The 19409-nt window shown below is 41.8% G+C and overlaps 3 protein-coding genes across 10 annotated transcripts in view; 2 read left to right on the top strand and 1 right to left on the bottom strand.

Annotated features, from left to right (window-relative positions):
• ACSM3 (acyl-CoA synthetase medium chain family member 3) overlaps positions 1-2226 on the top strand; it is a 44963-nt gene extending 42737 nt beyond the window's left edge. For all 4 annotated transcript variants that reach the window (XM_081131529.1, XM_081131526.1, XM_081131528.1 and 1 more), the window contains 2 exons: positions 978-1101; positions 1482-2226. In XM_081131529.1, the coding sequence (XP_080987655.1) occupies positions 978-1101; positions 1482-1564 (207 nt within the window). In that variant the 3' untranslated portion in view covers positions 1565-2226. The remainder of the gene's footprint in view (positions 1-977; positions 1102-1481) is intronic.
• Positions 954-8683, bottom strand: ERI2 (ERI1 exoribonuclease family member 2). 2 transcript variants are annotated; one of them, XM_081131524.1, is made up of 9 exons: positions 8612-8683; positions 7603-7670; positions 7434-7517; positions 6680-6807; positions 6027-6183; positions 5043-5143; positions 4703-4784; positions 4022-4110; positions 954-3824 (listed from the first exon to the last, which is right to left on the bottom strand). In XM_081131524.1, the coding sequence occupies exons 1-9, from the start codon at positions 8632-8634 to the stop codon at positions 2499-2501; spliced, it is 2058 nt and encodes a 685-aa protein (XP_080987650.1). In that variant the 5' UTR covers positions 8635-8683; the 3' UTR covers positions 954-2498. The 2 variants fall into 2 exon arrangements, with proteins under 2 accessions (XP_080987650.1, XP_080987651.1); XM_081131525.1 differs by having other exon boundaries at positions 954-1706; positions 8612-8671.
• Positions 8684-8773: 90 nt separating this feature from the next.
• Positions 8774-19409, top strand: part of REXO5 (RNA exonuclease 5) — a 31828-nt gene continuing 21192 nt past the window's right edge. The window contains exons 1-4 of one of the 4 annotated variants that reach the window (XM_081131517.1): positions 8774-9202; positions 13407-13519; positions 15493-15619; positions 16688-16784. In XM_081131517.1, coding sequence (XP_080987643.1) covers positions 9065-9202; positions 13407-13519; positions 15493-15619; positions 16688-16784 — 475 coding nt within the window. In that variant the 5' untranslated portion in view covers positions 8774-9064. The remainder of the gene's footprint in view (positions 9203-13406; positions 13520-15492; positions 15620-16687; positions 16785-19409) is intronic. The other 3 variants (XM_081131519.1, XM_081131518.1, XM_081131520.1) reach the window with 3 other exon arrangements.

Genomic DNA, 19409 nt, shown 5'->3' with positions numbered 1-19409 from the left:
GCCTTCTGCCTTCTCCATTAAAGGTCCAAACACTCTGAGCAGGGTTCGGCAAAGCAGTTCAAGAAAGGGTAAACTCTGAGCAGGATTTCTGAGCACAGAGTAATGAAAGCTTTCGTCTTCTGCCAATCAGAGAGCAAGGCCACCCCCACATCTACTCCTGTTCCTCAGGGTCAGGAAAGTGGGTCAGAGCAACAGTAAAGCAGCTGTGGGAACCTTCGCAGCCTTGCGTCAACAGCAGTTATCGAATAAAGAGTGCATGGCCTCAAAGATGTGTTCTTTCAACAAGCATGTGACAGGCCATGTGAATACTGTTCATAAGGTGGGGACCTAGAAGCTAGGCTAGATCAAGCCTGGGCTGCTACACAAGAGACTGTGCTTAGTGTATTGCCAAATTTCCAGTACACTACAATTTTTTGAAGGAGATAAAAGATGAGGCAAGAAGACAGAAACAGAGATACCAGAGACAGGTGAGAAAGTAGACTTCAAGATGTAGTTAGATGAGAAGGTTCAAGTGTAAATCATAAACAAAGCAGGGGTCCCAGAAGCTCTCCTGTATTAGATAAACAGGAGGTGGTGGCCCGGCTGGGCGTAGCTCAGTGGTTGAGCACCGACCTAGGATCCAGGAGATCGGGGTTTGATTCCCGGTCAGGGCACATGCCTGGGTTGCAGGCTCCATCCCCAGTCGGGGCGTGCAGGAGGCAGCTGATCAATGACTCTCTCATCATTGATGTTTCTCTCTCTCTCTCTCTCTCTCTCCTTCTCTCTGAAATCAATAAAGATATATTTAAAAACAAAACAAAAACCAGGAGGTGTGAGCACTAAATGCCTGGCTTAAGAACAGAGCTAGGATCAAACTCTGTTAAACCTTCTGGCCTTTCACCAAGCACTTAGATTCCCAGTCAGAGAAAGTAAACAAGACACACTAAAGCATAAAAATACACAATTCATCTTACTGGTGTTTCAAAAATTTATTTTAGGTAGTCAAGGCTTTTATTGTTCTGAACCCCAATTACCAGTCACATGGCCAAGAACAACTAAAAGAGGAAATTCAGGAGCATGTAAAAAAAACTACAGCACCCTACAAATATCCTAGAAAGGTAGGTATTCTAATTACGATAAATATTTGCTTAGTGTTCTGGAAAATTTAAGCAGTTTATTTTTTCAATTTTAATGAAATTCTCCTCAAACATGCTACACCCAATATTCTAAACTGAATCAATGGCATGGTTAAGAATCAGAACCTTTGAGATTACATGAAACTCTTAAATCAAATTTGTTTGGTCACCTGGCTCACCAGACTGGTAGTAAAATATTAAATATCAAGAAAAATCTCAACAGTGCCCCCCTTCCCCCTTGTTACCAGAATCCCACCCCAATGTGTCCTATTCTCTACATAGAGTTCATAATAGAGCTGCTATAGAATTGACTTTGTCTAAAGATGAATACTGGGCTGATTTTCTTCCCTTGATACCAACAGGTAGAATTTGTTCAAGAGCTGCCAAAGACTATCAGTGGGAAGATAAAAAGAAATGAACTGAGGAAGAAAGAATGGGAAACTGTTTAAATCCATTCTTTTAACTATCACAGCATCCATAAAACAAAGACTGTAGAAACCCAAGATTATGAAGAGGTGATAAAACTGTGACAGTATGCTTATGAAGTACTGATTTAAAATATCGTGTGGCCGTAACACCAGAGGCTGGATTCTGAAAAGAAATAGTAAATGCCTCTGCGTTAGTATCAGTGTTCTTATAATTTGCTAATACAAAAAGAATACCATCAACTGATAAGGAATTTTTAAACGTATGGTATAGAAGCAGTTTCTGAACCAAATCTCTGATCTGTTGATTTTCACATCTTAATTGAGTTAACTCTTATGATATGTTAATATACAAACCAGAACCAATCTTCAAGCACTGAAATAAAACTAACACAAGCTTTTAGAAACACAAGAAAGCCAGATTATTCTCAAAGTATAAGTATCTACCTGAAAAACAGGCTAGTGATTTTTATTAGTCATATTTTTACTCAATTAACTTAAAACAGTTTAAAATTAGTTTCAAGGTCTAACTGCAAAAGAAAGATATCATATACTATTATTGTTTATTATATTTAATCTAATAAATGCAGTTTACAAAATATTTCATTTATGGTTCTTCAAAAAAGAATGATAAATTTGGCAAATGTCAATATATGAAATATAAATAAAACAGTTTAAGACATTTTAAGAATACTCATAATGTTTGGGAATTCAAGGAACAATGAGGATTCATACACGAACAGAAGACAAAAGTTAGGTAGCTGGTGACTGAAATTAGAAGCCTGTGAAATTTATTTTCTCTCATGTGTGTGTGTGTGTTGTGTGTGTAATAGCCCAGTGCAGTCTAGAGTTCAGATATGCTGTCCTCATAACTTGTAGCCGTATACACTCCTTTTCTCTTTACCACACTAGAAGTCGCATTAAAGTAAAAACATGGTTTAGATACAAAGAAAGTTTATCAATTCCTCATGGAAGGTCTGAGTCTCAATGAATTTTTAGCAGAAATATTTACATTTTGATCACAAACATGACTTGTTTCTGGAGAACCAGAAGTGAAGGCCCCTGAGGAATGAGACCAAACTGTGCTGTTGGCCCTCTCCTTTTGAAGTGTTTGTTCCCATTTGAAATAACCACATTTTCTGTTTTCTTGGTATTTCCCAGTAGGGCAACAGTAGAAGACTTTTCCATGGTTTGGTCCATTATTAGAAACAACAAGTCTCTTAGACCTTCGGCCACACTTGCATAATGGAGGTGTCATCTTCCCACTCTTCCAAGGCTCCTGTAGGTTAACTGCAGGAGTTAAGACAGAGGAGGGAACCTTCCAAGAAGAAGTTCTCACTGGGGAGCCATCAGATGATGTAGGCTTTTCTTCATGAATAGTGAAGGTCTGTTTTTTCGCTAGGGGGGAAATTGGGGGACTGGATAGATTCCTTTTAGTACCACCTAAAAGAAGACACTTCCCCAAAACTGAAGGATAAGACATACTGGCCTTAACACTGTTCAGACTACTTGATTTGCACTCAGGTAATTTAAAGTTCGAAACATCTGAACTTGGATCTTTGGATTCTTTTACATTATAAATAGTAGTATGTGGACTCTTATAGACAATTGACTTAGAGGTCTCAGATTTTTGAGGAGTTTCTTCTGTGCCTCCAAAGTTTCCATAACTTAGCATTTCAGATTCTTTTAGAACCACTAACCTTTCTCCAGAATTAAATGAAGTAATTAAGTTTGAATCACTAATAGGAGGCATACAATCTATATTTTGCTCAGGCTGAGATGCTGGCAATAAAGCTACATCTTCCCAATCGGCCAACATAGGTAAACAGTCAAGAGCAGAGCTCATCTCCATATCAGAAACATGATTAACAGATGAAATAGTAGTTGAAACAAGCACCAATTCTGAACCCACTGTTGAAGACTTAGATTTGGTATTAAATGCATGATGTTCGTTTTTTATTTGCTTCTGCACAGGTGTACTGAAGCTGGGACACTGCAACTGCCCCAGAGAGGTAGAGGACTGAGCATTAAAGAGAGATAAACAGCTTGTGACACTGCGCAGACCCACTTTTACACTGCTCTTTGGTTGCAATTCATCTTGCTGTGCCTTTATAGAATTCGTACCAACTGGCCTCATTTGAACTTCTTCACGGTGTGCTGTCCTTTTAGGCTCCCTGTCACACATGCTGGGACCCTGAATGCTACCACTGCAGGCCGATGTTTCTTTAACTTGACTGGCATTAGAATTTCTGGCCAGAATGTTGGGATTCTTCTTGGTGGGAACCTATGATTCCACAGACAAATCCAATAGCTTTAGCAACTGTATATTCAGAATTTCTTTAGTATACATTATTATATGACGAAACAGATGCCATCAATGATTGACATAAATTATTGCACACATGACATCTACTTTTCAGTGACCCTACAATTACTTCTGAAGTTTGAGATAACAGAATCAAGGAGCAAGATGTCACTGACCTTATTCCAGGACCTTGTGATTTTCATTAAACAACCATCCCTGATCATTTTCCAAGCGAGAAGGGCAGTATTCCGAGAATCATCCAATCCTGAGGAAATAAATATCAAACACTGAATTTAGGAGGACCAGTATACAGAAATATATCAAAATGACAAAAACAAAAAAACCACCACTTAAATGGAAATTGGAACTGTTAGTTTTATGACCATCTACTAGTTTTAATCATGATAAACTGGTCTTGTGGAAAGCTGTGGCAGCCTTACCAATGAAAGACAAAATCTCTCACATTTACAGAGGAGGTGAAAATTTGTTAGTTCACAAAAATGTGACTAACATTCTGCAGGGACCATGTTTTGTGAGTAATCTAACAGTCTTGTTCAATTTTTCACTAGTCCACTGTATTATTTGGGCATTTGTTTAATTCCATTTGATTGGCCAATTCTTTTCATTCTTTTTTAGCAATTGGACAGCCACTAGATGGCAGTCTTCATCTTAAAATACTTCATGAAAGTGGTAATTTGAGTCTTAGAAACAATTTAAACTGTATAGATTAGTAGGAGCTTTTTCTAGGCTGAAGGATACTCCTTATTAACGACATCATAAAAAATGAGATTCACATAAAAGACTTAATAAAAAATAAAATTACTTACATAATAAAATTATTTTCAATTTATACTAACCAGAATGTTCTCGTCCCAAGAATTCTATTCCCACTTCCTGCAGGGCACCCCGTAGTCCTTTTGGTTTTCTCCTATAGAAAATCTAATGAAATAAATGAAGATATGTCTAAAAAAATGATTACTATTTGGAAGGCTATGTATTAACCGTTTTTCTTAATTTTTAGTACTAGATTTGGAACGTGCTTATTTTTGTTGTTTTTACAGACTATAAGAAACGTATTCACGTGAATGTTTCAAGAGAAAATATTTTATTTGTAGGAATCCATACCCTTGTGTGGAATAAAGTTTAATCATTTTTCAACAGAAAGAAACTGAACATGCCCCCACCCTTGAATCTTACCTTGTAAGTGACTCTGAGATCAATCCAAGAATTTAGGAACACAGGTTTAAACAGCTGTTTTCTTTTACACTCATACTCGAGGCAAACCCCCAAGTCCCAGTCTGCATTAAGTATATTAAAATAGAGCAAAGTTAATGATGCCGGCAGTTTTTGCTTATGCAATCATCCTTTATAAATAACATGCTGAAAAATGATATAAAATAGAATAGTATGATTTAGAATAATATAACATGTAATACTATGTACATACTATAATAATATAACAGAATAGTAAGATTTAATTGCCTTGCTAATATCTAGCAATTATTCACTTTCTGTAACTTTACTGCTAAGAAATTAAGTTGGTAACTAAATTCCAAAATGAAATTTAGCACTCAGTAAGACACAATGACCATTTCAAAAATAGTAAGATTTCAAATTATAAGGTCTCTATGGAGATGGTTATCCGCTTTCAACATTCTAAGAGAATGCTCATGTAACTGAGAAACCAAACACCTGAAACCAAGTATCACTATCAATGCTAAGCAGCAATGGCACAGCCGTTGCTATCAATGAGAAGTAATGGCAATACTGTATCACAGGCATACAAAAGATCTACTCTAAATGGCCTGTTTTTCCCTTGATGTATACATTAGTGAGTGTGAAATAAAAACAAAGGATATGAGTTGAACAAGGAATCTTTTTATTCAAGGTTGTATAAAAATAGCATGATTAGAGTTTTCACTAAACCATCTTTACCTGGATTAAGAATAGAGAGAAACAATCTAGAAAAATTCTTCAAGTTAAGGCTTACAGTTTTAAGGTATCCCAGAATGGTAATTTTGAAAATATAAATCAATTTACTTTTCTTGATTAACATCAACTGGGCACTTGGATTTCTTTTCCTCGCCCAGAAGGTTAACAAGTATAACTCTTACTAGACGTAAAGAATTACATAGTGGTGATAATACTCATTTATGATTGATAGATATAACCTTTTTTTACCTGACCAAGTAACAAATGCGCACAATTTTACTTCTGAAGTAGACAGATCTGAAACCCCGGTAGCAAAAATAATTTTCTTCTGTTGCTGAATCTTCTGAATCCATTTACAGAACTGAGATAGGCAAATCTTCAGAGGGACTCCTTCATCAACTTGAGCCTGAACAGTGACAAAATCTGAATTCAACAATCGAATTTCATAATTATTGAGCACATGCTCAGGCACCGTGGGGTATATAACAAAGAAGTTCTACTGACAAAGAGTTTATCTAGTGAAAACATGTTAAACACATGGGAAAGAGATAATGTGATGATTAGGACTCTACAAAATAAGAAAAATTAGGTTACCAATTTAAAATCACACAGAAATATAATTAAATTCAGATCACCAGAAATTTTATGTATTTCCGCAAAATAAATTTGCTATTCATTTTTACATTATTCTTTCTAATTTTTAAAGATTCTAATGGACTTCTGGAGGGGACATTATTTCTCCTAACACTAAATAGATCTAATTCCAAAAGGTATATAGCTTTTATTTCCTTTTTGAAGTTGATTTCTGAATTTAATATTTTCATCATACCTGCCTGTTTATTGTTTGGGAGCTGGGGGAGGGAGGGGGTGAGAAGAGAGGTGGGGAAAAGGGAAGGGCATACCTGCTTTATGCCTGTCAGTTCCATGCAAAATTCAGAAAGAACTGGGTGTTCCTGAGGCTGAACATAAGCATGGAACTCAGATTCAATCTCTCCAGTTGATGTGTTCAGCAATACTGCTGGAAATTCAACTACATGAGAGAATCATCAATTGACCCTTAATCAATCACTGTTTCGGTAAAAGCATATTAGAATGACCAAAGCAGTATGATGTAATGGTTAAAATTAAAGTTATGCCAAAGAATGTCAAAACCTTAAAGTTGAGTGTATCTACTTAAAACCCTTCAATATATTTCCACCATTAAATATAATGACCATATGGAAGTTAAAATATACATACTCCTTTTTGCAAAGGTATTTTTCCCCCAGTTTCTATGCAATTTAGATTTTATGTAATCCTAAAACAATTATTTTATTTCAATTTATTGGGGTGACACTGGTTAACAGAATTATATACGTTTCAGGTGTACAATTCTATAGTACATCATCTGTATTGTGTTCACCGCCCCAAGACAAGTCTCCTTCCATCACCATTTATCCCCTCTATACCCTTTTCTACCTGCCCCGTTAAAAAAATCATTTTATATGACAACACATTTAGGCATTAGGTTTTTGTTTTCTGTTTTGGGGGTCAGGTTTTATAGTAAGCTACCAATTCATAGACGATCTTGTTTTCTTTAACTGTTTGCTTATATCTATAAACTTTAAAGTGACATCTAATGACAGCCAGCTTTGGCCATCGGCAGTCCAGACTTACTTATTTCCTGGGTCTGGTGGCGTTTCCCATCATTCCAACATGTCGACTCAAAATCAATAACAATCAAGTAGTCAAATAACTGCTCTGCAAAAGATCAGGGTGTCCGAACGCTTTACCAGTGTTAAAAGTGCAAGGCACGAAATATGAAGAAACGAGGCACACTACTTACTGAACTTGCTCCTTCCTAGATCTGCATTTGCTGGCGCCGCTGACTTTCTCCTGATTAATCCAAGCTGCCTAAAAAACGGAAAGCAACCCCCCTGCTGCACACGTTCACGCACACCTGCTCGAACAGCTGACAGACTCACGGTGTAACTCGTTACCGACGGGCTGGGGCCGAGGGGAAACGGACCCAGACTTTGAGCGCAAAAGGCTTCGGCTCTTGCACTAGCCGCTACTCTCTCTCGATTTTAGTAACCATGGACCTACACGGACTTCAAAGTACACATTTGCAAACCTAGACTGCTTCCTTCTGCTTCCCTTATTTTACAGCAATGCTGAGGAACTCGAGTGGCTGTAGAGGTAAAAGTGCGCCGAGACGTCTGTTCTTGTTGCCTCTGCACCTTTCAAGCCCTTGCTAGTGTGCACAGCACAGTTCTGAGGAGACAGGGCAGGCCTAGGCTTCTAGGGACTTAAAATACCTGGGTAAAGAAAAACAGACGCCCGCGGTCAACTACATCGCGTGACCTCATTTAATTAATCCTCGGCGGTACGAGGTGGTCGCTTTTTAATGATGAGAAGATGAAGTCAGTAATCCGCCAAGGAGCACGCTTGGTACGGGAGCGCAGGATGGTGCCCTGCGCCCGCGCCGCTCGCTGCTACCTCGGCCCGCGCGGGGAGTCAACCGGGAGCGGGCAGGAGCCGCGGCCGGAGGCTCGCGAGGGGGCGGCGGCTGGGCAACGAGGGGGCCGGCTGCCTGCCACCTCCGGGCGGCCACACGCGCGTCGTCCTCCCCGGAGGCCTAGACCCGCTCGAAGCCCAGGTCGGAGACGCCGGGCTGCAGAGGACGGAGGCAGCCCCCGCGGCAGCCCCGGTCCCGCCCCCCGCACCGGGGGCGACGGCCGCCCCGCTCGCACCGCACCGGGAGCGACGGCCGCGCTGCTCGCAGCACACCAGGAGCGACGCTCACACCGCACCGCCCGCGCCGGAGCGACGCCCGCCCTCAGCCCTCCGCGTACCGGGCCAACTTCTTGGTCGCCATTCCCCGTACGTCGCCCCGCGGCCCAGCTTCCGGAAGTCTCCGGGCCCTCACTTCCGGTCCGTTCTAACGGCCCGCGCAGCTGGGCGGTGGGCGCGCCGGGGCGGAGTCTGGCGGCGTCACGCCCCCCGCTTCTCCCAGCGGTCTCGGCCGGGGCTGAGGGGAGCGGCAGTAGGTAGGGGAGCCACGCGGCGCCGCCCCGTTCCCTCTTCCCTACGTGTGGGGGCGCGGTCGGCGGCTGGGCCCCGCTCGGCGCCGACGGTAAAGCCCTTAGGCGTGGGCGCGGGTTTTCTCCGCCGCGGGACCGGGACGGTGGCGGCGCCCTCTCTCCCGGCGAGCGGGAGAGCTCGGTGCACGGAGCTCCGGGCGGAGGGCGGCTGCGGATACTCAGGCGCGGCGCGGGTCCCCTCGGCGGTGCCCTCTCCCCTCAGCCATGGAGCCGGTCCGGGGGAAGGCCGGGAGGCGCCCCGAGGAGGGCAGGAAGCGGAGGCGCGCCCCGAGCGCGCTGGTCGGCACGGCCGAGGCGAGGAGAGCCGGTGGGGAGCGTGAGGAGAGGCCGCCCGCGGCCAAGGTGAGCGCCGGGCGCCGGTGGGAGCGGCCGGGCCCTCGCCCCGCCGCCGCGGGCCCTGGACGCGGGTCAGGCTCCCGCGGGCCTCCGGGGACCTGCTTTCGGACCCGTAACGTGGGAACGTGCCGCCCCCTCCCTCGGGCGCCCGCCGGCGACCTCCAGCTGGGCAGGTGCCGGCCGGCGGGAGGAACGCGCGCTCGGCCGGTACCGAGGTTCGCGCGGGGGCGCTCCGGGTTCGGGCGCCGGTGCCGCCCCCGGGCGAAGCTGCGAGCGCCCTGCCGGCCGGGCCGTGGGCACCCGGGCGCTGGGGGTGCAGAGAGGGGGGGAAAGCATTGGAAGGATGAGTAAGTCGGGTAGAGGTTAGCCGGGAAGTGGCGCTGTGGGGCATCCTTTATTAAAATGGGATTCCATTTTTTACCTGTCAGACTGGCAAAACAATTTTTTAAAGGTTAATGTAAGAAGTGTAAGGAAATTGACAGCCTCATCACTTTTTAAAAATATATATATCTTTATTGATTTCAGAGACAGGAAGGGAGAGGGGGAGAGAGAGACAGAAACATCAATGATGAGAGAGTCATTGATCGAGCCCGCAACCCGCGCTTGTGCCCGGAGCCGGAATCAACCCCGATCGCCTGGATCCTAGGTCCACGCTCAACCGCTGAGCCACGCCCGGCTGGGCCTCATCACTTTTTTATTTTGAAGCAATCTTAAACTTACAGAAGAGTTGCGAGAACAATCCCCCCCCCCCCACATACACACACACATTGGAACCAGCTGACAACACGGTGCGCCCCCGGGTGTCCTAGGCTGTGTTTTCTACAAACAGCCCTACATGACAGTGCCACCGTCAGAATCAGGAGGTAACGTGGAGAGGTGTTACCTGCCGCCTCATCCTCGGACCCCTTTGAGTTTCTGTCCTTTTTAGCAGAATGGTGTGTTGTGCTGTTGTGTTGCCACGTCTCCTTCAGCCCAGTCCCCCAGTCTTTTTCCTCGATGTTCATGATCTTACTTTTGTAGAATCCTGGAACAGTTATCATCCAGAATGTCCCTCAAGTTAGGTTTGTCTGTTTGCTTATTATTTTTTAATCCTCACCCGAGGGTATGCTTTTATTGATTTTTAGGGCGAGAGGGAGATTTTCTTATACGATTTTTAGTTTTTTTTATATGATTATTTTAGATTTTTCAAAAGAGAGAGAAACATGGATCAGTTGCCTCCTGTTCTCACCCCCACAGGGGATGGAACCTGCAACCCAGGTGTGTGCCCTGACCAGGAATCAGACCCCCAACCTCTTGGTGCACAGAAGGGCACTCCAACCCACTGGGCCACCGGGGGCCTGTTCGCTTAGTGATTGGATTCAGATTATAAATCTTTGGCAGAAGTAGCACAGAAGTGATACTGTTCTCATGTATTTTATCAGATTGCACACTTTTTTTTTTTTAATCCTCACCCGAGAATATTTTTCTATTGATTTTTTAGAGAGAGTGGAAGGGGGAGGGAGAGAAAGAAACATTGACGTCTGTGAGAGAGACACATCGAATGGTTGCCTTCTGCAACCAAGGCACCCACCCCAGGCTGGAATCAAAGCTGGGACCCTTCAGTCCTAAGGCCAACACTCTAACCACTGAGCCAAACTGGCCTCGGCTTGCACAGGGTTTTGATTGTCCCATTTGGTCATATTAACCGTGATTAGTTGATTAAGATAAGTGTGTGCTAAACTTCTCTAAAGTTACCTTTTCTCTAATTTTGTGGGGAAATGCTTTCTCATTAAACTAGCAATTTACTTATTTTTTTCTCAGTATGAACTCATGGTTACCTATTGTATTCAGTGGGTTATAATCCATTCTCATATTTTGATGCTGAAAATATCCCAGATTTGGCCATTGAGGGAGCTGCTTGTCCTTTTGACGTGACCCCATCATTCTTGGAGCATTTCCTCACTTCTCTGGCACAGGTGTTCCAGGCTCATCTGTGCTTTCCCTGCCCCAGCCCTGGAATCAGCCCTTTCTCCTGGGAGATTTGGTTCTTTTCAGTAGCGAATGACATTTAGAAACTCAAGACTTGGGTGCTAGATGTGCTCATTGCTATTAGGATGTTAATACTCCCAAAAGAACTAGGAAATATATACACAAACACACATACACATTTATAGCTAAATTCTTATGACATTAAATATTTATATTTAAATGTGTAATTCATGTTACCAAATTAACTTTATTTATAAAAGTTGTTTGTAATTTAGTCATAAAAGTATTTAATTAAATTAATATTTAAACATATAATTCATATTGCGTTAAACATGGATCCATACATATTGAAAAACCATGAATTCATATCATTAGCTCTACTTTCAACCCAATTCCACATGATTCATTGTGAATTTCTGCCTTTTCGTATTCATGATTTCCTTTGAAAAACCTAACTCCCATTATCTTTAATATATTTGGTTAGTCCCCCATTGCATCTGCCCACACCCTCCTCATCCGGCTTGGGCTCTGTCACACTGCACCTTATACCAGGTTACCCTCCTGTGTGAATGCCCTCATCACTACTGTGACAGGCTGCTACCCTCATCCTTCTCACATGGACACCCTCACCCTGTTCAGGCTCTGAATCTTGTGATACATGCCACTGTTGTCCCTCAGCATTTATGCCCTCCTTATCCTAAACAGTTTCTGACTTGATGCCAGGTCGCTGCTCTTCCCTTCCCACTGCATGGATGCCCTTATACTGTTCAGGCTTTGACACCTCACATTGGCTCCCCACGCGTGTGTACTGCATGCCTACCCCCAATCCTGGGTCGTCTCTCCTATATAGGTGTCCTCTTCTCCCTTCTCAGGTTCTGACCGCCCATGCTCAGCAACCATATAAACCCCCGCCTTACTCAGTTCCACCTTATCAATCTCACACATTTTTGGTTGGTAAATATAAATTGGTACATTTCTTTAGGAGTTAGCAATCTTTGTCAGAATGTCATATATACATGCTTATTTTGACCAAGAATTTATCCTAAGAAAATAAATGTACAAAGATGTCTATACAAGGATACTCACAAAACTATAATTTTTAAAAAAACAGTGTCATCATTAGGGATTTTTTTCCCCCCAGAGAAATTACAAGTTTTTGGGTAACTTTAGAGAATGGACTATCAAAATTAAAAAGTCATAGGGGAAAAAATAGCAATATCTGTTGTTTATTAAGTACTACAATACTTCAGGCACTAGCTTCAGTCTATTGTACTTGCACTACCTCATTGGTTTTCCCAATAATCTCATGAGGTAGAATTATAATTATATAGATGAAGAAACTGCATCTTGAGGTTAAGGCACTTGTCCCAGACAGTAAAGCTGGTATTTGAACTCCGGTTGTGTGAGTCCATGATGTGAGCTCCTCACTATACTCTGCTGCTTCCCTGATTAAAATGAAAGTGGTAATTATCTCTTGAGTTATTCAAGTACAGGGCAGGTGACTTTATTTTCATTTATTGTCTGTCTTTTATCTATTTTACCTTTCTCTATTATCTGACTCTTTTTAAACAAGTACAATATACTTTAATAACCAGATATAAGTGCCTAGCTGTTTTAAAGGAGGGGTGGAACTTCAGTGAACTCCCTGTTGCTCCTTAGCTTAGACAATATGATTTGTCGTCTAGCTCCCACTTCTCTCCTCTCATATCTCTACTGCTCTGCAACATGCAATCTTGGCTCTGGCCAAACCATACTACAGTACATGTTTAGACACAGTGTTTCCTGCTACCTGGCTGACTCTTTATTTTCAGGGCTCAACCCCATTATTTTTATCTCAGTGAAGCTGTCCCCCAAACACAGTAACCCTCAAGGCAGTTTGCCTCTTGGCTCCTATACTTTATAATAGCATTTACCCACATTGTATTGGAATTACCTGTTTCTGTACTTTCCCCCTAGTAGAATGGACTCCATGAGAGCATGAATCATGTTTTATTCATCCTGCTACCCCTAGTACATAACCAAGTATCTGTAATTAAGGTTATGTGTCAATGTTTATTAAGTATTCCATTAATAATGTCGTATCACAGGTGGTGGTTTTAGACCTTCCTTTCTGATTAATTATAACCCTCATGTTCAGATATATGCTAAAATCATCAGAAACTAGAATATTTTAATAATATGCCTTGCTTTGTTGCTGTTCTTGATAATCATAATTTGATATGCCCCGATTTAATCTTTACAGAAAGCACGCTTATCTACCATTTTATTTGCTGAAAACTGTGAAGTAACCCATAACCAGCTATGTGAATTGCTGAAGTACGCAGTTCTGGGCAAATCCAGTGTTCCCAAACCTAGGTATGAGATGAACTTAAAAGGTGGGGATAGACCTTAGGTTTCAAACCTCAGTGTCTAGAGGGCTATACCTGCCTTAACTGACATTATTTGTCTGCCATACAGAATTTCCTTTAAAAAAATTATGATAGTTGCCTACAATTTTATTTGGGAAGTCCTTTATAAAAATTCAGATTTTTTTACTTCTTCAAAAACTCAAAGATCTGCAACTGTCCCTGTATTCCCACATGGGAACAATTTGTCAAAGCTGAATAGTGGCCTCCCCCTTTAGATGGGGCATATGCACTTCAGTGTCCCACCTGGCCAGCTTTCCTTGTTTACAGTATCTGGCTGCTATAGATATTTTGGTTTGTAACCCCCAGTGGAGACCTGATTGAAATAAAATGATCATAACAAGTGTTGGCAAGGATGTGGAGAAAAGGGAACCCTCTTGCACTGTTGGTGGGGTTGCAAATTGGTATAGCCACTGTGGAGGTTCCTCGAAAAAAAAAAGTAGAACTACCATGTGACAAAGCAATCCCACTCTGGGTATTTATCAGAAGGAAATGAAAACAGTATTTGAAAAGATATCTGCACCCCAGCATTATTTAAAATAGCCAAGATACAGAAGCAGCCCAGGTGTCCATCAGTGGGTCGAAGACTTAAAAAAATACAATGCATATGTATACAATAGAATATTATGTGGCGGAAAAAGGGAAGGAAATCTTGCCATTTACAACAACATGGATGGACCTAGAGGGTATTATCCTAAGTGAAATGAATCAGACAGAAGTATAAACACTGTATGATCTCACTTTTATGTGGATTCTAAAGAACAAAGGGACAAAACAAACAGACTCATAGATACAGAGAACAAACTGACAGTTGCCAGAGGGGAGAGGGATTAGGGGCTGGGTGAAAAAGGTGAAGGGATTAAGAAGTACAGACAGATTGGTAGTTACAGAATAGTCAAGGGGATATAAAGTGCAGCATAGGGAATGTGGTCAATAATATTGTAGTAACTAGGTGTAGTGCCACGTGGGGGGATCACTTGGTAGATTACATAAATATCTAACCACTATGCTTATAACTGAAACTAATATAAAATAATACTGAATGTCAGCTGTAATTAAAAATTAAAAAGAAAAAAAGTGAAATAATATGATTATATGTTAAGAATCCCAACCTTTTTTTCTTTTAATTCCTCACCAGAGGATATTTTTTCCATTGCTTTTTGGGGGACGGGGTGGGGAGAGATCGATGTGAGAAAGATCCATTGATTGGTTGCCTCCCACATGCACCCTGACAGGCTGGGGATTGAGTCTGCATCCAAGGTAGGTGCCCTTGGCTGGAATCAAACCCAGGACCCTTCAGTCTGAGGACTGACACACTGACCACTGAGCCAAACTGGCTAGGGTAAGAATCCCAGTCTTTTTTCCTTCTTTTACAAATAAACGGCAAAGAGAATTTACTCTTCTGATATCCTTAATGCCATTATTAAATGTGCAATAAAAGTTGCTTTTTTATATGTACCAATAGAGAGATTTTCAAATGTCTGGGGGGAGGTTGGCTAGATTCCTCAAAAGCCATCCTCTGTATTCACAGACATTACCATCAGTCTGCCAGTTTATCCAAAACAGCTTTTTTCAGCCAGTTATATGATTACCTGCGTAGGAAGAACTACCAAGCAGCTTAGTATCTTGAGATTAGTGCCTATTTAAAACAAATCCGAATTTAGGATTTGAAACAAAGTTTAACAGAATTTTGGGTTTGAGTACATTACTTTTCACATGCTATTCTACTTGATTTGAATGCAGTAATTAAGAGCTCTGTATTTGAATTCTGGGCAGTAATAGCAGTTCTCCATTTGTAGGCAGTGAGTGATGAGAAATTCCATTAGCTGTTGCTCACTGCTTTTTTTCCACACTTGCCTTCTGTGTGCCTGTAACCAACTCAATGGTATCACTCTTAGATGTGTTGGTTTGATTTTTCAACAGCTGGTGCCAGCTTTTGCACCAAAACCACCTGAACAACGTCGTGGTTTTTGTACTGCAGGGAATGAGTCAGCTACACTTTTACAGGTTCTACTTGGAGTTTGGATTTCTCCGAAAGGCATTCAGACATGTAAGTTAACAAAACTTTATACTGGAGCCTGGAGTCAGGTTCTCCCACCCAGACATTAGTGCACATGTCCCAAACCGTGCTCCTTGGCGACCTGATTTAAAAAGCAATAGGGGTTGTAGAAGGTGAAAAAGACCAAGATGCAGAGATCTCGTATTGAGATTGGGTTTGTCTTTGATTTTCTTTGGTAATCTAGGCAAAACTTTTATTCCCAGATTGTAGTGTATAGTTCCCAGGTTGATTTTGTCCTATTTTATTTGGGCTATGGTGTTTTCAAAAATTGTAAAATCTATATTTTTCAGTTTCTCTTGACAACACCACAAGATTGGGCCCTCTTAGAACAGTATCTGGAGCTGAATAGCAGCTGTCATCTTTAGAAGAGACATGTGCTCTCCATTCTCTCATAGCCTCAACCGGTCTCTGTTGGACTGTTTCATCTATTTACCCCTGAGGGCATTTGAGTTGGTGAGCCCTAATTTAATCTCTTTGGGTCTCCATTTTCTTTTGTGCTTTCATTTATTGAACACTACCTATGTGCTAAGCCATACATTAATCATGCTGCGTGCATCATCTTTAATTCTCACAATAGTCTTGTAAGAGATAAATCTTTTATTCCCATTTTATACATAGGGAAACTGAATGACTTGTCCAAATTACAGCAAATAGTGGACCTGGAATTTAAGCCCAGGTGAGCCTGAGGCTGGAGCTCTCAACTGTTTTGCTTTGCTGTATATCTGTCCTAACCTACCCTCATGCTGTCCACTAAAGTAATACATTTGGGAGTGCTTTGAAAATATAAGGGACTTTTCTAAGTTTTACATTTCTGTAGTGTTTGTCTTACTTGCAGTGTATAATTGAAGAGGCAAAGAAAATTTCTGGAGTGAGATAAATGTGGCTTCATCTACCTAGTCACTTTACACATTAAGGAAGCAGTCCTCATTTTACAATGCAAGCGATTAAGGTCCAGACCTTCTCTAGCACTGAGATAACAATGAAATGAAAGACCAGGTCTTTGACAGTCTTTTAACAGCTTTGAAGCATTTTTATAAACACCTGTTATGTTATTTGCAGAAATTCCGCTTGCCTCCTCCATCATCTGATTTTCTAGCTGATATCATTGGGCTGCAAAAAAAACGAACAACCGGGGATCTGTCCAAGACAATTGCAGGTATGGCTGTGATTCTAGTTTTATTTGCTCATTCTAAAAGATATTGAGTAGGTTTATCAGTCATTTTTATTCTTGCAAGCAACAAAACTCAATTCTAACTATCTTCAGCAGAAAGCAATATTTAAAAAAAATGTCTTTATTGATTTCAGAGAGAGGAAGGGAGAGGGAGACAGAGATAGAAACATCAATGATTAGAAAGTTGTTGATCAGCTGCCTCCTGCACACCCCCTACTGGGGATTGAGCCCGAAACCCAGGCATGTGCCCTGACCAGGAATCGAACCTCGATCTCCTGGATCCTAGGTCAGTGCTTAACTGCTGCGCCACTCTGGCTGGGCAGAAAGCAGTTTTTTAAAGGAAAAAATGGGTAAGTATGTAGGGAGATTAGACAACAGAAGTCATAGCTAGGATTTAATGCCTCAGAAACCATCTGGTTATGTTAGATAGCTAAGGCTCCTCTGGTTATCACTGACATTGGACTCTTGTGTATTATTGTGAATAATTTTTAAACTGTCACTGGGTCTTTGTACCTACAAGTGTACAGATGGGAAGGAAGATCTTGCCTTTCACTGATAGCAGTGTTTTTCAAACTGTGGGTTGTGTCTCATGAGCAAATTCTAGCTAACCTGTTTTGGGGTGGGAAGGAGGCAAGTGGTGGAATAGACTAGAACTCATCAGAGTTCATTACACATAGTAAGGTAAGTATTGTTCAGTGATGCTTTTTCTGTGTTCCAAAATAAATAGTTGAGTAGTTGCACTCAGGGGACATGGAAAAGTGGTGAAGAATAAGCAGTGCTTTCCTCCCATCTCCTCCAGTACTGTGCTTCCTACTATCCTCTGTCTCAAAGGCATCTAATTTCCTACCCGTCCATGACTCCTCTCCAGTAGCTCCCCATATCTGACTTCAGCTATGTTTGATTGAACCTGAACTATAAACATTTTTTAGTAAATCACAAAGTAGTCGTCATGAGAGTCAAAGCTCATGTAAAAATGGCAAGTTATAAAAGAAAAGATATAATAAGGAAAAATAACTTTGACATGACTGAAGACTGTAGATGGTTGGGATGATTAGGTGGGACAGGGATGGAATGAGGGAATGGTGAGAGATGAGGCTTGAGAGGTAGGCTAAAGCCATGTCCTGTAGGCTGTAAAGGCCACGTGAAGGACTTTGGAGATTATTATGTACGCATTGAGGAGTCATAGGGTCATGGCTATTTCTCTGTCCCCTTAAAGATTTCACTTTGTTTTTTCATCCTAAATACCAAAGCTCCCAAGGTGTAATCTGTAGCACTCCGATCCTCCTTTGGAATACTCATCTATTCTTTCCAGGCTTACCTATCACTCTTCTGTGGGTAACTCCTTTATTTTTATCTCTAGGACTCGTGTCCCAGATTCCAGGGCTGCATTTTTGACAGCCTGCTGGATGTTGCTACTTGGATAGTCCACTGTCCCCTCAATCATAAAATAGCTAAAAGCATTTTTCTCATCCCTAAATAATAGACTTCCATCTTCCAATCCCCTTTTCTGTTGGTACCATTTTTCTCTAAGACACCAGTCTTGAGTTTAAGAATTATTTTTCTTCTGGCTCCCCATACCCAGTCTGCATGGCTCCTTCCCTTGCTCCTCTGACTCTGTTCAGATGTCACCTTACAAGGGACCTCCCCTGATCATTATAATATGGCAGCAGTTCCTTCCCTGCCCCACAGCTCCTCCTCTACCTCTTACCTTCTCCATCACCCTTGTCCTCACCTGCTGTTTTATGTTATTAGTCTACTGTTCATCTTCCCAACTAGAAAAAGTTCCATGGAGAGTTTTGTTGATCTTGTTTATTGGGGAATCTCTAGTAGCTTAAACATTGTCAGGTATACAAGTACTTCATGTAAGTATTTTGTTGACAGAATTGAATTGTTCTGTCACTGTGCTCTACCAGTTTTTCTTGTGTAATGTTTTTTTCATATATTCCTTTTCATCCATCCTTTCCACTGTCCTAATCCAGACCTTTTCTCATTTCTCTCCCTGCTCTGTTTTCTATGTACCTTTGAGATCGATCTTGCTTAAAATACTGTTCGGTTATGCCACTTCCCTTCTCAGGAACTTTCTTTTGCTCCCCATTACGTATTGAATGATGGACTAAAGTCCAGACTCAAGCCAGACATTCACTGTGGCCTACAGTTTACTTTTCTCCTCCTCTCTCCACACAGACCCTTGTTCCTCCCCAGCTGATCTAGTCACTGCCATACCAGCCTTGCTTTATACATTTCTGTCTTGCTTGGCATGCCTTCTTTCTACTTAGGAGACTGGCTTTTTTGGTTGCAAGGACCAAAAACTTAGGCACCTTAAGTGAGAGGGGTATTATTTGAAGGATACAAGTGGACTAGAAATACATCAGGAATCTTAGGTGCCTCTAGTGAAAAGCTGCTCTCTATCTCTTTCAGGGCAGCTTCTTTTTTCTGTTCTCTTCTAACTAGTCAGTTTTCTGTGTTTCCTGGTTCAGTTCTGGCAGCGAGCAATCTGACCAGCTTAGCTACCATTCAACATGTCTTGACAAGGAATATCAAGTCATTGGTCAGTTTATAGATGGTTTTTCCTAAGCTAGGCTGATGCTTGAATTAAGTGGCTAGGGATGG

This window comes from Miniopterus schreibersii (genome assembly GCF_964146895.1).
Source record: "Miniopterus schreibersii genome assembly, chromosome: 3".
Classification (NCBI taxonomy): Eukaryota; Metazoa; Chordata; class Mammalia; order Chiroptera; family Miniopteridae; genus Miniopterus; species Miniopterus schreibersii.
This window is presented reverse-complemented; position numbering and strand designations above follow the sequence as displayed.

Bases quoted from the DNA above. Each gene is read 5' to 3' on its own strand.
- ERI2 (XM_081131524.1), bottom strand. From the start codon at position 8,634: ATGGCGACCAAGAAGTTGGCCCG. The intron at 7,518-7,602 runs GTAAGTAGTGTG...GATCTTTTGCAG, and splicing joins TCTAGGAAGGAGCAAGTTCA to AGCAGTTATTTGACTACTTG. The intron at 3,825-4,021 runs GTCAGTGACATC...GTGGAATCATAG, and splicing joins TCACAAGGTCCTGGAATAAG to GTTCCCACCAAGAAGAATCC.